General features: G+C 37.4%; 2 protein-coding genes across 2 annotated transcripts in view; one reads left to right on the plus strand and one right to left on the minus strand.

The window, feature by feature from the left end:
- Window positions 1–3,582: 3,582 nt before the first annotated feature.
- On the minus strand, window positions 3,583–8,219 carry SERF1B (small EDRK-rich factor 1B). Its single transcript, XM_063295494.1, has 3 exons — window positions 8,098–8,219; window positions 3,991–4,099; window positions 3,583–3,766 (listed from the first exon to the last, which is right to left on the minus strand). Exons 1-3 carry the CDS (start codon window positions 8,102–8,104, stop codon window positions 3,694–3,696), a joined length of 189 nt encoding a protein of 62 aa, XP_063151564.1. The 5' UTR covers window positions 8,105–8,219; the 3' UTR covers window positions 3,583–3,693.
- A 1,769-nt stretch (window positions 8,220–9,988) lies between these two features.
- The window catches only part of BDP1 (B double prime 1, subunit of RNA polymerase III transcription initiation factor IIIB), a 52,819-nt gene continuing 44,935 nt past the window's right edge, over window positions 9,989–17,872 (plus strand). Inside the window, exons 1-3 of the mRNA XM_063293146.1 lie at window positions 9,989–10,319; window positions 13,548–14,097; window positions 17,657–17,766. Of these exons, the coding sequence (XP_063149216.1) occupies window positions 10,096–10,319; window positions 13,548–14,097; window positions 17,657–17,766 (884 nt within the window). The 5' untranslated portion in view covers window positions 9,989–10,095. The remainder of the gene's footprint in view (window positions 10,320–13,547; window positions 14,098–17,656; window positions 17,767–17,872) is intronic.

A 17,872-nucleotide genomic window follows, 5' to 3' on the forward strand; every position in this document is an offset into this window, starting at 1 on the left:
GGAGAAGCTCCGCCAACGGAGGCTTCCGCAAGCGCGGGCGGCTTCGTGGCACCAAGGCGGTACCGTCCCCTACTGGTTGGGAGGCTCCCTGTCTTCCCTTGCTAGAAGATCATCGCTTCGCCGGCAGCGGGCGCCTACTTTTAGCCCGCCGGCTGCCTTTCTCGATTGGCGAGCGGCGCATGGAGGCAGTTGTTCAGCGTTCCCCAACCGGGGGCTCTCCAGAAGCGAGGGAGGGTACAACCTATCAAATTCCCAGCCAACCGGGGCAACAGCGAGGGATTTTGGGAGCCATAGTCTAGTACCCCTGGAAAGCAGCAGTTTGGGAATCGCCTTTTACCATAGAAACTCCCCAACCGGATTTTTAAGAATAATTCTATAGCCGCTAGCCATGCCCTCCTTTTCAATCCGTATCTCCAACGGACTCCCAGTGTTTCGCACGGATCTCCGGATGCTGCCTTATTTCGTCCGCAGCCCATAATTTAATCAGACTGACAATCCTTCACCCACCATCAACCGGCCTACTGTATTTCTTCCTGCTTGCTTAGGTCAACACATACATATAGTATGTGTATAGTATGGCGTATAAGCATTATTGTGCTTCCTTTCACCGCTTTATGAAGTCTGTTCGTGTAAACTTGATCGGTAATTGGTACAGTACCAGCTAGCAGGATGGAAATACTTACCAGTTGCTATTAATGCAATCAATTAGTGCACTCAAAAGTATCTCCTCCTTTCCACCACCACCAAAGACAATGCTTTTTGTTAGCAAACAAGGATAAGGTATTACAGTACTGTTTTGACAAAATCGATACAAAAAGGGCTGTTATGCTAAAACTAATGATCAAAAGCTCAGGTCTATTTATCAGCGTCTATACCAAGTATTATGCAACCAATGGTAGACCAACAAATGTCACCTATGCCAAAATTGAGGGGCATAGTATTAGAATTACCATATTTGAAATATCCCAATGTCCCTCTCTGCCTCCATCTACTGGTCCTCTGGCTTTTGCATGATAGCTTTAATGGTGGTTGTTCAGTCATTAAGTCTTGTCTGACCCTTCGTGACAAGCCAGGAAACAAGTGGGTACTAATCCCCATTGTCATGTTAAACTTGCCATGACTAAAAAGGTCTTCCCTTTTTTGTACTTAAATTTTGAGCCGCAAAAGCAACCATTCTTCTCAAATGAAGTGATTTTATTTTATTCCATGTTACTGTATTGTTTAATATGGCATTTAAAATGGTAATGTATTTTTCAGGATTCTTCTGTAATCCATCCCTGATGCTATTACATTTGTTTTGAAAATGACAAAATTTATAGTTTAAAAATTATTATTTCAGCACCTACAGGATGGTCCTACAGATTGTTTCTAAAAATGATTAAAATGTCTTTGGAAGTTGGATGGCTCTTTGGTAATCTGCTATAAAATGTGTTTACCCTGAAATACCCTTTTAGACCAAATAGTTCAGGTCAGTGTTTCTACTGTATTTATGCAACTCAATTCTTTCTACATTAAGATTTGATTTGAGGCAGGCGTGGCTCCTGGTGATGTCATTAACATATTCATGCAGTTACAAAAGTGGCTTGCCACTGCCTTATTATGGGAAGTTTCCAAATTTTCTGGCTACCATAAAATCTTAGGATTTTTGACCCTTCTTAATTTTTGAACCCAGAAAAAGTTAGCTGTGCACTGCTATCTACAGAGACAATGCATAGTGCATCCTAGTACATACAATAGGCCTAATCTCACAACAGTCAAATGCTTAATTATGAGGATTACACCATGTTAAATCTTAGTGAATTAAACACAGTACCCCTAAATTCTTTACACACACTATTTAAAACAAGGATAATACTGAGCCCTCTCAACTTTGTGAACGATAAAGAATATGATCAAGGCTCCAGAACAGTAACTATATTGCTTGGAAAACCAGCATTTATTTAAATCGATTTTTCAAGTTCTGTCATCTCCCCCACAGCTCTATTCCCCACTGATTACAGTGCACAGGGCAGAAAAGAAGGCAAACATTATGAAAAATTAGGGCTACTAGAGCTGGGCTGCAAAAATCCAGATGACTTCTAGATGGCAGCAAAGATACCCCAACCCCCTTAAATTTTTGTTGCCAGCTAGCCATCATCCAGATTTCAGCATCCTAGTAGTCCTATTAATGAAGACAGAGCACATAGCGTAGATACAAATTGGCTGTAGGTTTAGATGTTAGGAGTATTTCTTCATTCACAATCATTTTACTGTTGCCATATGCTCTAAATCACCTTTCTGGAACTGAATCTGAAGCACTGCACAGCCCTATTATCTACAAGTTGTTCTTAGTCCAGAAGGCTAATTTGTACCTAAACTCCAAGTCAGTTTTAGTTAAAACCCAACTACTTTTAAATCCCAAGTATAACTGAAATTTAGTAACAGCACAGAGGGGACACAAGCCCACCTCTATCTTAATTTTTATACCAACATATCACATTTAAATCACAACTGTACTTGTTTTAAAACAAATTAAATTATGGCTAACAGCCATTTTCAAAATACATACTTTGTTGCAGTAAGAATTGTTTTCTATTTATTCCCTGAAACTTCTTACCCAAAAGATTCTGAATTATCTGTACCTTTCAAACAATGCAATTAGTTCTCCTTTGTATGTTCTAGCACATTGTCTTTGAACTTTTCAGAATTAAGTTAAGGTCACCCTGACTACCCTCTTCCAACTGACAAGTATGTCAGTAAAACTTCACAGTTCAGAAGAAGTCGCTGTTCTCAGAAGAATAACTTGATTTAATCCTAGGTCAGTTTGGTTCTGTCACAAGATGAAGCACAATTATGCATGTAAAACTAATTGTTCAAATAAGGCCATTACCAACTGTCTTGGAAATAACCTTGCACATCAATAAAATTAAGCAACCTATTCCTTGGCTGCTGTACTTATACTGAACCAAGTTTTACTCAAAGGATAATATAGTTTATATTTTCATTCAAATTAGACTTTAATTGCAATTTTACATAGTGAGGAATCTTGGTTTTCAATTACTGAAGAATGGTATTAAATACTCAGATTGCAGTTAGCACAAATAATTTGCCTTCCATCATGTGTTCTAGGTGTGACTAAGGACTCTCTAAATTATGCCATACTTTCAGCAATAACTGAAAATCTACTGAAGCTGTCTTGAGTACCGAATTCTGACAATACTTCATGCAATATTTTTATTGTAAAAATAATTTATGATTAACTTTACAGCTGACGTTTTACAAAGTGGAAAGCAAGTACAGATATCTGGCCTTTTAAAACAATATCACTTCTGAACGTTAAGAGTGTTGCCATATACATTTACTAGCCTACTTGCATATATAATAACTAGTACAGTCACACAAGCAATTTACTGAGCAAACATTTTAACAGTGAAAATGCATTCACGCTATTGCTACTGTTACTAAGACATGCAAAGGAAATAAGAACTAACATCCAATTTTATTGGACCAAATTCTAGTAATTCAATCAAAGCCAAGCCAGCTGCAACTGCACTATACTAACCAAACATTCTAAAATAAATGTATACTGGACAAGCGAGCAAGTAGAAGATAAACATTAACCATTTAATGGCTGGCTACTTTTACAAATATGTCTTTTTAGGCCCTATATTTTGAGATGCTGCAGCATTATTAGGTCCTCTCTGTAGCCACATATTATTTTGCTCCTCCCTGAAGAGACTTCTTCTCATCAGCTGCTTTTTGCTTCTGCTGCATAATTTCAGAGTCTCTGTAAAAGGTAAAAAACAAAATCAGTTTGTTATGCCAATTTCTACAGAGTTGAAACATCAGAAATAAATCTCAGTTTCTGGGCTGAACTCATCAATATAATTTCAATAAATTCAAAATAGCAAAATATCTAGCTTTTCTGAGCACAGGAAAATTTCAGGCAGAACTTGTACTAGGTATCCATGAACTAAGATATGATAGGTGTCACAGATTATGCAAATATACCTTTGTTTCCTCTGAGAAGCTGACAAAGCATCCTCTTTTCTTTTCCCTTTGTTCTGTTCTTGGGTTTTCTTCATATTCTTCTGGCGAGAAAGTTCACGCTGGTTCCCACCTGTAAAAGTGACAGTCTAGGTTTTACACTAATTATTTGTAATTACATTTTCTAGTAAAATACAATCCACAACATAAACACAGTTACCAGTATGACAAACCTATTACTAAATGCATTAAAAAAATTTCCTGGGTACAAGGGGAAAAGAGTTGTCTTTTCCATGGCAAGAAACGTACTTTGCTGAATTCCTAGGTAGGACTATATGGGCTAGGGTACAAATCAACACTGGGCAGCACCAATATACTGCTCTTTGAAAATGTATGCCCCAATTATATAAACTGCAAAGATAATTAGGAAGCTGAATATTTAGGAACCTGTTCTTCTTATGAACCTATTATCCTCTTCTTCCCACTGTTCCTTTATTGCAGCCTGGGATGCATTTAAAGACAAAGGATGTCTTTAAAAAAAATGGAAGTCTTGCTCAAATAAGAAAAACAGAAAAGAACAAACTCTGGCAAAATATATGCAACCAATTGATAAAATACTGTATGCAGCTACAGACTATGAAAAACGCGTAACAGAGAATATTGAAACAAAAATCTTCAGATTTATTTGGAACAGGAACCCAACCATGGAGGCCACTGGGCCATCAACAGTGGGCTATTAAAGGTAAAGGAATAAGGAAAGAGCAGAGAAACTAATTATTTGCTTCTGTCTTCACTACTGAGGACACAGAACAGATGTCCATTCTGAGCTGGTTTCCAGAGGATGACTAGGTGAATTGAGAGACACAGAAAGATATGATTAAAAAAAAAAAAAAGACAAACAGCTAACTTAATTAAATTAACCCAGGTCCAAATGATATCTACCTGAAAATTCTTAAAAGAACTTAAATACAAAATGGATCTTTTCACAAATCATCTTAAACATCTACATGTCTTCCACAGGACTAAAATAGCTAAAGTGACCCTCTTAAAGGAACAATAAACTGTAGATCAGTTACCTGAACATTTGATGAGGGCAAAGCAGTTTAAAATATTATTAAAATAATACACATAGAAGAATGAGCCTTGCTGAAAAGAAGCATTGTTTCCACAAGGGTAAGCCTTGTCTTGCTAAATTTCAATTTTCTTAAAACTGTCAATTAGCATGTAGACAAAGATGACCCAATAAATATTGTATATTTAGATCTTCAAAAAATCTTTGACAAACTCTATCACCAAAGGCTCCCATACTTGATTGCCTTGATGTAAGGCAACAGGATAAATAGGAAATAGAAAGTAGGAATAAATGTAATTTTCATACTGGCAAGAGGTGCAGAGTTGGGTTCTCCAGAGATTGGTGGGACAGTGTTAATATTTGTATATAAATGATCTGAAATTAAAGCTGAGTAATGAAGTGGCTATATTTGTAGGTAGTATCAAATTGTTCAGGGTGGTAAAGGCAAAATGATTTATAAAAAGCTCCAAAAGAATATTTCTAATTTCAGTGTACAGGCTTCAAAACAGTAAATGGGAGTTCAATGTAAACAAACGTAGAGTGATGTAATCCGGCACATATGCGCGCGCGCACACAAACTTCCACTAATGGGATCCGAGTTGACAATGTGGCTGATCGGGAAAGACATCTTGGAATCACAACAGACTGCTCAATGAAGATGTCAACTAGTGTGCAGTTGCTCTAAGGCAAAGTCCACACTCAGGATGAAAACAGAACAATCAAAAGGATATTGCTCTTATAGAAACCTATTGTGAGATCTCACACAGTATTATGTACAATTCTGATCACTACATATTTAAAAGGACACGTCAGCCTCACTAGCTAGAAGAGACAATCAACTCTACAGGAAGGCTAAAACTACTTTAAGCAATTGAGATTGGCTATATTAGCAAAATTGTGTAAGCTTGAGCCACTTTTGAATGTTACCTTGTTTCTCTGGACTTCAAATATGTTTCGGTCCCTTTTGCCTAAGTAATGGTTCTTGCATATTTCCATCAAGATCATCTTCCTTACTCTCTACACATAACAGCGCTATTTTTTTTAAGCAATCAAAATCTTTTAAACAGCAACTCTGGCAAGGAAGAATACAGCATATGGAACTCTCTAGTTTAAAATGGCAGGCAAGGTGAGACATGATAGAGGCATATACAATAATGCACTGAAAAATACAGATAGAAAATTTTCTTACACTATCAGAACTCAAAGTCATCCATTGAAACTAAATGTAGTGAGATTCTAGACTGGCAGAAATACATACTTCATTACTAAATACACAATATACTTTTGGAATTTGCTGCCAACAGTGAGAATAAAGGCAGCCAATTTGGATGTTTTAAAAGGACGCTAGATAGTTCATGGAGGATCAGGCTCCCAGTGGCTATTAATAGTGATGGTTAACTACCAACTGATTCATAAGCAGCATGCCTATTGCCGGAAAGTGATAGTGGAATGGGGCAACTGCCTTCTAGGTCAGGCTTGTGAGTTTCTCAAATGCATCCCACTGGCCATAGTATGACACAGAATGCTAGATTAGACAGGTTTATGATTTGATTCAGCAGGCCTTTCTTACTGTTAGCAATCAATCTTAATAAGATCTTGTTGAATTCTATTAATTCTAGCTTTAGCCAATACTTTCCAAAACTCTAAAAATACTTTTAGAAGTCCTTTTTAAAAAAGGGGAAACAATACTTTCCAGATGTTCTTAACTTTAAGCAAACCTAAATTCTAGCCATTTAAGTCCATTTCCTAGAGTTAAAACCAATATAATACATCAAGTTAACATACTACTACAGTGAAATTTTATAATCCCTTTTATTTCTAAGCTCATTTTACAAAAGCATGCTTAGCCAGGAAGTTGAATCAGTTTCTGTCTCAGCCTAACATTTTACAGCATTGTTGCAAGGATAAACAAGTTATATAGGCAACAGCCATGCATATAATTTTAAGGTCTTTGAGTGAAGAGGCACTATAATCATATGGTATGTCTGTACCACATTTAAAAATGTGGGTCCCTGGAAGAAACTTTGTTCTGCAAGGACTATGCATTCTGTATTTCCAAACCAGAATATCTAAATGTATGCACAGGAACTACCAGTTTTTGAATGCAAGTTTCTGTGTAAAAAATGTGAATCAGATTACTGGATTAGCTGTGGTATCAGAAAGCAATATAATGGTCTAGAAGTGTTCACTGAGCTGCAAGCCTAAATACTTGGACTTCCAGCTTCAATCAAGTGTAGTGCACACATTTTGTTTGCTCAATTTGTTTATTGAATAACTGTTAGACTTATGTAACTTTAAAGCAGACCACACTGAACACAGTGAACCATCTTTCTATAGAAGTCCACATTAGTTCAGTTGTAATTACTGTGTACAGTCAATCACCAACATCTGCTTATTAGGGAGCAAACTAAACGGCTTCTTTAAAATACTCACATAGGATGGTGCTCAGTTTCAATCTTAACAAAACAACTATTTCAAAAGAACGCTCATGCTGTGGTCTGAAGAACAGAGTGTAATGTGAATACCGAGCAGTTTTTCACAGCTTACTCCAGAAGCTTTTCAGAGATCCAAGCCACAGGCAGATCCTGAGTGTAAATTCGGTGAAAAGGTCAGGCCACCTCGCTGATTTAGAGGATGACAAAGGGCTACAGCAGAAAACGCGACCTTCTTACGAACACCGAACGGCTTCCCTCGCCCCGAGAGCGGGTGAAAACCACGGAGAGGAAGGGGACCGGAGCTGCCCTTTCTCCGGCCAGCCTTTCCTTTTAAGAGCACCTTTTAATCCCCGGCGGCGACGCTAACGAACTCCACAAACCAGGAACGATTACGACGCACATCGCTGTAGCTTCCACTTTATTAGACAGGCTGCTGACCCCAAAATCGCCGCCCACCAGAGATGCCACGAACAACAGGCAGAGGCGCCTCCCTCTGGCCTACAGGCTCCGCAAGGCCCGATTCTCTCGAGCCGTCCCTCTCGCCCCCTAATGGGCACTGACCAGGCGAGAGGGACCGCCTGCCTTCCTGGTGGTGGGGAAGAGGGGCTCGCGTCGAATACTTACGGGCCATGGCAAAACAATAACCCCAGCGATAACAACCGTTACGCTCACAAGCTCCAACTTCCCACCAACCGCTCCAACTACCAGAACCTTCTGCTCACCCCACCCGCCGAAGTTTTCATTAAGTAGGGGACCGCCCCCATGACGTCACGCCGCACATCTCTCAGTCCCGAATTACGCTATTCAGTGACGCCCTGGGTCTTATTGCGCCTGCGCAATCCTAGGTGAGCCTTCTTTGTTAGGATGGTTAGGTCTCCTGGAGCGGCAGACTGAAGTTGAAGTTCTTCCTGTGGCTTCCAAATTAGCATGTCTAGGAGTCAGCCGTCATGTCTCTTCTTCTGATAACAGAGTAGCATGATTCGAATTTATGCATGATCTAGAGTGTTCAGGGTTATACAGCCTTACCCTCAAAAGGTGGGCTAGAAATAAAGGCATATTATTATTTATTTATTTGACTTATATAGCATATGTGATGCAGGTTTATTCAGAAATAAGCACTACAGGATTGAGAATAACTTTAAGCAATTTTATAATCCTATAAAGGAGGAGGTATAACTCTGTTTCAACCACAGGGAGTTTCATGAAAATCAGAAATGATGAAGTCCTAGGCTTAGACCCAAATTTGAGAGGTTACACAAATAAAACAAATAAAAGCAGCAGCAATAAAAATTGTATGTTTAATGTGCTGAGTCTGGGAAAATTGAAAGCACAGGTGAAAATATTTAGAAAAATCCTGGGAGTATTGGGAGTATGACTCTAATTTGTAATGTTTCTATTATGTGCCTACAGTATGGTTCATTACTGAAAGGTCTCTATAAGAGTTTAATTTAAAATATTGATAGATACAAGTTCCAAAGTGCTAAGATAGGCATTAATGCTGTAAAAAGAGGGGGTTTTGTTTTGTTTTGTGCAATACTGTATAGTAGAAAGGAGTACTCTATAATTGTATTCGCGTTGTTCACTCTTCTGTCTGGATCATGGGAAGTAATTGTTTTATGTTACTTTGCCTAATTAGATTCTAATTGGAATACTGGGCATTGTTGTTCAAAAAGGATAGTGAGAAATTGGAATTAGCTGGCTACAGTATAAAATTGTGAGGAGTTTGGAAACCAACTCCTGTGTGAAATGAAATAGTTAAAGGATCTGGAAATGTTTTAGCCTACAAAAACGATTGAGAAGATATAAGGTAACAGTCTTCAACTACTTGAAAGACTGTCACATAGAAGAGGGACTGGATTTACTCTCTCTTGCCTCAGAGAGAATTTTGTATTAATGGATTTGAAGTCACTATGGCATACTTTTAAAAATCATTGGACTCAAGAGGACTTATGTTCTTATCTCAGACTATCTATAATAATGGTGCTTTATAGTCTTTTCCAATCTTGTGTCTCCCTGTAAAATTCTGGGAGTTACCGTCCCTCCATCCCCATAGAACAGAAGGAAACTAAGATGGCCAAGGCAATATGTTCTCCTGAACATAACAAAAATATGTTTTCTATTTAAAACATTTTTAAATCTTCCAGATTCTGTTAACATAATACTGAATTATGTTGTCAAGTTTGTTTTTCATTATAATGGAATTGTAGGCTAAGGCATTCTTACTGAAAATGAACAGAATAGTGATACAGAATTGCACAGTTGGGTGGGGATGGTAACATTTTAATTTAAGTAGGGATGAAATACAGAAAATGGCATACGTTTCACTACATATGGGATGAATTAACAAGCCGCCCCTCTTTCCTCCAGTACAATCCGAACCGCAACATTCTATTTCTGCACTGCAGGCGGTACAGTACCCCGCTCACAAGAACCAAACCCTTGGGACTACCTTGTCGCAGAATGATGACGTGACTTGCGCCGTCCAGGAGCAGCTGACAGGCTCCTCTCCCAGAAAGGAAGGGCAGGGAGCTGGAACCGGAGGGAGTGGCGCCGGTGACATGAAGCGGTCTCGCCGGCGACGGTGGACTTTAGCTGGTGCCGGAGCTTCTCCGTTGCGACACCATGTTCCGCCGCGCCAGGTTTAGCGTGAAGCCCAATGTGAGGCCGAATGCGGCAGGGAGAGGCAGTAACAGTGGAGGCAGCACAGGCTCAGTCGTCCCGGCGGTTGCCGCCGCAGATGCCGTCGGTCAACATGGCTCGGCCGGGGACAGTTCGATGCTCCATGCCGGTGATGCGGCTGCCTTTGGAGATCTTCACCTGGGCGAGGATAGTAACAGCAGTAGAAGGTAATTTAGCTTTGCTTTTAGCCTCTCATTGGTGATTTTCATTGGTCTTCTTCTCAGAAAACATCGGAGCCTCTTTGCTGCCTTTTTGAGATGACTTGCGAGACACGTTTGAAATTAGATCTGTGCCGCTCGTTCACTACTGTATTTGAGGACCTGTCTCTGACAAAACTTTTCCTGGTAGAGGTTCATACCTTTCCTCAAAGTCAACAAAACTCGTGTCACCAAGCAACGTGTGAAAGAACTGCATTGTAATAACTGAGTTGTTTCCACTTGAACCTGGTGGCTTGATTCTGTGGTGTGAACATGCAGAGGAGTAATTGGCATTAATTAGACCAAAGAAGTCCTACCAACTTGCTGTTCTCGTGTAGAAATTTTCCAAGTACAGTGGTGATAATGCAGAAGTGTTGCATTGTTCAAACTCTGATCCAATCATAAGTTAGTATTTAAAAGGTATTATCTCTCACCTGTACAATGAATAATGCCGCCAGTACATGAGTCAGAAACTTGGGCTGTGTTGTTTAGGCCCCTGTCAATCTCATAAGCCTTTTACATCAACTCTTACAGCTAGTTAGATAACATGCATTGTGTTGCATTGATGGAATATTGTAGTAGAGTCAGATGTCTCATGGGATGTGGATCATTAGCTTTCCCTTTTTAAGTTCAGATGTGTTTACAATGACAAATCTGTAAGAAAGCCTCATACTGTTATAGAGTACTAAAATTTAAGTAGGGCTTGCCATATCTGAGCTGCAGAACTCAGATGATCACTAGTTGGCAGAAAATAGATACAGGAAACTTCCTTTACTGCAATCTAGGAGTCCTTTGGATTGTTGCAGCCTTAATTTATGTTATACATAAATTAAGAGGAAAGTAATGTATTTAATTTGAAACTTGATTGTTCTGTGAGATCTCCTGCTAAATTATACTGTATGAATAAATTACAAATAGGTAGAATAGTTCTTTTGTTTGTTTAAAATGCTCGGTGAACCTTCAGATTGAAAGAAGGGCTTGATCTTTCTTTCTACTGTTCTTCTGAGGCTGCAGTCCTACACACATATACACAAACATATAACACACACACATCTCGAACTCTCGATCTCTGGAGTATATCCCAGTTAATTAGTAGGTCTTATCCCTGTCTTCAGGCTCAACCTGAGAGTCATTATCTAGCCCCATTGAAATCTTGGCAAGTATTGGGATTCCTATTTGTGTACTGTAAGTATCAGTTTCAACATCTGCAGTTAATGCTGCAAGACATACATGGTACGTATTGGGTTACATATATAACTTTAAACCCATTATCCCATTACTTCATGGGATAATCCCAGTTTAAAAATAATGTCTAAATCTGTTGAGGGAGGGGTAAATTGGACTTTTCACAATGTTATTACTTTGGATAAACCCATCTCTGAGGAAGCAATTTTTAAAACCTTTGCTGAATTAAAGTAATTTGATTTACCTCAAGAGTGCTTCTTGGCAGTATATTCAACTGATACCTACCTTATTTGATCCAAATGCAACTGCTGCTTCTGAAGCGCCACAGAAGTTAGAGGTTGTGGTTGCTAAGTCAGTAACCCTTTTAGTAAGTTGATGAAATTGATTTCAGTTATTTATGTGACCATTAGAATAATGAGCTTGAATGTCTTACTCTGATAATCATTGAAAGGTTGCATTAAACAGTGTGAACTTCATTTCCTATGATCTTAAAATGAAATTAATGCAATTTAAACATTTGGTTTGTATATACTGGATGCTTCAGAGAATATTTAATGAAACTTGGTTGCAATCACCCTGCTGTTGGAGACGTAACTCAGGAGTTGGAACATTAACCTGTATGGTTGGGCCAGGTCCTATGATTGTTGGGTTTCAGGCTGACATCAACAGGATTGTTAAATGTTTCTAGATCAATTGCTGAATGTTAAAGATATATATGTTCTTCTTGGCTATATCTCTGGTATTTGGAATCTATCAGGATACCAAAAAATTTTTCAGACATGGGATTGGCTAAAATTATTCTATAACATTAAAAGGAGAAATCAAGACTTGACTTGTAGCAGTGGATTTTTGATATGTGTTGTTTGTAACTGTCAATTTTCAGTTCATATTCAAAGAATATGGTCAAAGTTGTTGAAGTTCTGTTTATTGACATATTTTTCTTTTCTTTTTTTATTAATCTTGTCATTGTGGGGATACTTCAACCTTTTAAAATTAGTTTGCATAATAAAATAAAAATAAAATGGATTCAGACTTACATAGGATTGAATTGTAGAATTGTAATATATTGTACACTTACATGGAAGTAAGTCCCACTGAGCTCAGTAGCAGTTATTTCTGAGTTACTATGTATAGAGTCAGATTGAAGGAACCCCTAAATTTTCACAGAACAGTTTATTAAATAACTGTGTCCTTTGCTGGATTCATGAGCCTGCATTGCAAAATCATAGTATGATTTCATTTTACTACTAGTCATGGAAGGGTATAAATATACCAAATAAATATTTGCTGATAATGAGCTTACTTGTGTTTCTGGGAAATTGATTTATTGATCTATGTTCATTTAGCTATAGAGTACTAATATATTTCTTTAGGCCTCAGATTTAGTCCAAGAGCCTGAATGTTTTTCCTAAGAAGTTGTTGTTGTTTATTCGTTTAGTCGCTTCCGACTCTTCGTGACTTCATGGACCAGCCCACGCCAGAGCTTCCTGTCGGTCGTCAACACCCCCAGCTCCCCCAGGGACGAGTCCGTCACCTCTAGAATATCATCCATCCATCTTGCCCTTGGTCGGCCCCTCTTCCTTTTGCCTTCCACTTTCCCTAGCATCAGCATCTTCTCCAGGGTGTCCTGTCTTCTCATTATGTGGCCAAAGTATTTCAGTTTTGCCTTTAATATCATTCCCTCAAGTGAGCAGTCTGGCTTTATTTCCTGGAGGATGGACTGGTTTGATCTTCTTGCAGTCCAAGGCACTCTCAGAATTTTCCTCCAACACCACAGTTCAAAAGCATCGATCTTCCTTCTCTCAGCCTTCCTTATGGTCCAGCTCTCGCAGCCATATGTTACTACAGGGAACACCATTGCTTTAACTATGCGGGCCTTTGTTGTCAGTGTGATGTCTCTGCTCTTAACTATTTTATCGAGATTTGTCATTGTTAGCTATAATATAGTATAATTACCCTAACTATCTTTCAAATAAATTTTGTTACCACTTATTTTTTCTCTTAATTTTCCAGAAATGAAAAGACCAGTGATATAGGTGGAGATGGAGACTGTAGGAAACATGCAGAAGTATTTCCACAGAGAAGAAAACGAATATCCACTATGCCTAACCTTATAAAACCAAGAATTATATCTCCATCTACACATCACACTATTGATTTGACATCAAAATGTTCTCAAAAGCAAGGACCTCAGTCTCCTGCCTTTGGTAACTCTCTGTTTCAAAAAGAGGCACCCTCACCTGAAAAGACTGATGTGGAAAGTTCTCCCAAATCTCCCATACTGCCTGAAAAGAAGACTCCTGTTCCTCAAGTGCCACAGTTCTCTCCATTTAAAAAATCTGCTAGTAAAGAACCCAGCGCATATGTGCCAGCTCAGAGAAATGAGGAAGCCCTTCCGAAGAACACAAGCTCGCCCCTCAAAGAAAGACCCACACAAGAAACATTGATGGAAGAGGAAACAACACATTCAAAATCTAAGAAAAGGATTTGTTCAGATCATGAAAAAATAATCAAAACTCAGAAACTAAGGGAGATGCTTAAAGAAGAATTGAAGAAAGAGAAGGTACAGTAATATTTTTGTAATTTTAATATGAAGTACCAGGGAATGAAATAGAAAAAGCTCTAGCTTGTTTTTTGTGGGGAAGCTATCCTATAGTGAATCAGATCATTGTTTTCTTCAGCTTGATATTTTTTCAGTGCTGAATGGCAGAATCTCTTGATGCCAGAGATTGATTGATTGATTATGTGCCACCAAGTCATTTTCGACTCCTAGTGACCATGTAGATAGATCTTCTCCATGAAAATCTGTCCCTAACCTGGTCTTCCAGAGAGAAGATGTTTTATCATTACCTGGAGATAATAGATTTCAACCTGTGATAACCTGCATGTAGATATTCGGCCCTACTGTTGAGCTAAGGCAGTCTTCACTTGTGAGAAATGAAGAACCTCTTGTAATATGGAAGTATGACATAAAGTATATTATAAAGCTATAAACTAGTAAGGCAGCTTATACTGTACCAATACTATTTCAGGTAGACAACTTAGTTTCGGACTTCAGTTCCTGCCATGAGCTCTGGCTGATGTGGTCAATAGCAAAAACTCTGAGAGTTGTTATCTTAAACATCTGGAATTTATTAAGTTGCATACTTAAAGTAATATTGCTGGTAGATTATAAGCTGTTGAAGGCCATACTTGTTTACAATACATTATAATACATTTTATGTGGTACAGCCATTTTATGACATCAAGAGATTCTTCATGTCTCACAGAAGTAATGGAGTAGCATTAATAATGTTTGTTCATTTAAGCTGTGGGATACCATACGGTTCTGTTTTGTCTCCCATGCTGTCTATATCTATCTACTGTATATCTGTCTGATGCTTCTGGTAAGTGACACTTGGGGATTTAGGTCAACATGTGATCTCACCCACTTTCTCTTCCATCTACATTAGGTGAGGATCTGCAGAAGGTGAACTGGTGCCTGAATATGGTAGCATAAACTATATGAGAGCTACTAAATATTAAATCAGACCCTCTGTTTAAAATACCCAGTATAGTAAATGATGATTAATCTGAAGCCATTTTACTATTTCTTGGATTTTTAAAAATCTAAGTGAGGTTGGCAGTTGGAAAAACTGATTTCCAAGGTTACTTCTAACCTGTACCCTCTATGAGTCTACAAAATATTGAACTGCTTTTCTGTGACAAAGATAAAATATTGCTAAAATGATTGGATTTTTCATTCATTGTAACTATAACATAATACCATGAATTATTGTGAGGTACTTGATAGACACTAATATTCTGGAGCTCCTGGTGGGATCTTCTTTGTGTTCTTTGCTTTAGATTGCTGAAATACATCCAGTGTTGCAATGTAGCTAATTATCATAAAGCTTCTTTATACAAGAAGTAAATATTCCTTTTTTTAAAAAAAAGAACTTTATTAAATTTCAGAAAAAATAAAATATACAGAAAAACAAAAAACTACAGAAAAACCTTAAAAAGTGTGAAAACACAAGAGAAAAATTTTAAATAGATTACAAAGAGAAATGACTTCTGACTTTAAACATCAAGGATATACAGCAATTTCCCATAATCAATCCCTTACTCTATATTAAACCAAAATCACATTATTTCTACAAGTCAACCCCCTAGCACATTATAAAAATCACAAAATACCATTGCTCGCTCCCCTTATATTAAAAGAAAAGAAAAATTATAAATCACATAATCAACTTCCCCCCCAAAATAACAATTACTTAATTATTCTCTTCTTACTGCTATTCTATACATTTCTGTCTACTATAATAAAGATCAAAAATAAAAAGCATGTAAATTTTCTGCTGTTATAATTAATAATACATGAAACATGAATTAATATTTTTTTAAAAATCTTAATAATCATAATCCCAATTATTAATGATAAATAAAATCATCCAAAGCTAAAAGGCCATCCAGATAAATATTTTTGGTCCCTTACCTTAACCCACTTCAAAACAGACCAAAACATTTACATATCCCCATAATATACACAGAGCTATTTTCTTAAAGAGATCAAACAGCCCAACTGCTCCCCTCACAAACACAGACTTCTCTTCAAAAAAACCTCCCATACATAATAACCCCTTCTTTTCCATAACATTCCATCAGAAAGTTGAATTCACTCATGTCTTGCAGCTCCATTTCTCCTTTAAGTTCTTCAATTCATCATTGTCAATTTCATCCAGGATTTCAAAAGAAGCAAGAATCTCACTCTTAGGAGAGATATTTCCATCCCTGTTAGATTCTTCAGTTTCATCCTCAACATCCCCAACCAGATGGCACATTTTAGACCACATATTTTCCACAATGCTCTGAATGTCTTGCATAATAACTTGAGAGGAATCAGAAAAAAATCTGCTTAATATCTGCTTTAATATCTCTTGAAAGTCATAGAAAGCCTGGTTAAGATCCTCCATGTCTGAGGCAGTAAGTTATGGCGCCCCCTAGATACTTAACCGGCAGAAGTGACAGGTAATGGAAAATTTCCTAACTGAGTTAAGGTAAGATAACAGTTTCTCCCAGAGAAAGTAGAGGCAGGAAAGTAAAGGTTCAGAATGGCAGATGCATAAAGCATCTTTATACAAGAAGTAAATATTCCTAATTGTAACGTTAAATATTTTTAATTGGAAAGCTGATCCTTTATAAAATTTTGGGCATTTACAAACTTAGCCTATGCAAGTAGACTCAGAAATAATGTGGCTGAAATTTTTGGGATTATTCCAAAGTGAATGTGTATAAAATTTTAACTCTAATTACTGAGATCTTACTAAGTCTTGGTTAGTGACAATGGCAGTATGTGGACATATAAAAGGAAGTTCTTACATTTTACAATTTCGCCCTTTGTTCATAAGCATAAAGGAACTTCTGTAGGCCAACAGCAATATCTTCTTTTAACCCAGGATTTTTTACTTTGTTTGGCAACAGCTGTCCAAGGTTTGGATGGAGCCCCTCCATAGTATGAACCATTTGATCCTTTATTATTATTTTTTCAACTGGAGATGCTAGGGCAGTGTTTCTCAACCTTGGCAGCTTGAAGAATTCTGGGAGTTGAAGTCCACACATCTTCAAGCTGCCATGGTTGAGAAATACTGTGCTAGGGTATCTCTGGCCTGCAAAATATTGGTTCTATCCTTGAGTTACTACATTTCTTCATTATATAATGCTGTAACTCGTTCTGACAGGTTTTTGATTACAGTCCTAGGAACTAGACATTATAAAGTTACATTTAGTGGTAATTAATTATGGTTTGATTATGTCATATATACATTTTAAAAATTTAAACTTATATCCTGCTTTTCTGCTTCCATCTCTCAACATTATAAAATATATTTAAAAAATTAAATTAAAATAAAGTAATAAATAATAGCAGATGAAGTTATTTCAGTAAAACAGAAAAATAAAATAAGACAGCCACTGAATAAGGCAAATGAAAATCTCTTAAAAGGCAACATAAAAAGAGCGGTTCAGCTTTTCTACAAAAGCCTGAATAGTTGTTCAGAAATATATAAATGATAAAATTTGAAACAAGATTTAAATAAAAGTCTACAGAATTATAAATAAATATGAATTTATGTTTGTAGAAACAACGGAAATTTAAATATCCAGCAATTGAAAAAAATATGCCTGAAGATCGCTCAAAAATGACTATGAGAGATTTTATTTACTATTTGCCTGAAAATAATCCTATGAAGTAAGTGCATATTTTGTTTTGTAATGTTGGTATACATTGTTTTTATTAATTAATTAGATCTATATTCTCCCTATCTTCTAAAGATCTCAGGGTGCTTTATATGGTT

This window comes from Candoia aspera, chromosome 2 (genome assembly GCF_035149785.1).
Source record: "Candoia aspera isolate rCanAsp1 chromosome 2, rCanAsp1.hap2, whole genome shotgun sequence".
Lineage (NCBI taxonomy): Eukaryota > Metazoa > Chordata > Lepidosauria > Squamata > Boidae > Candoia > Candoia aspera.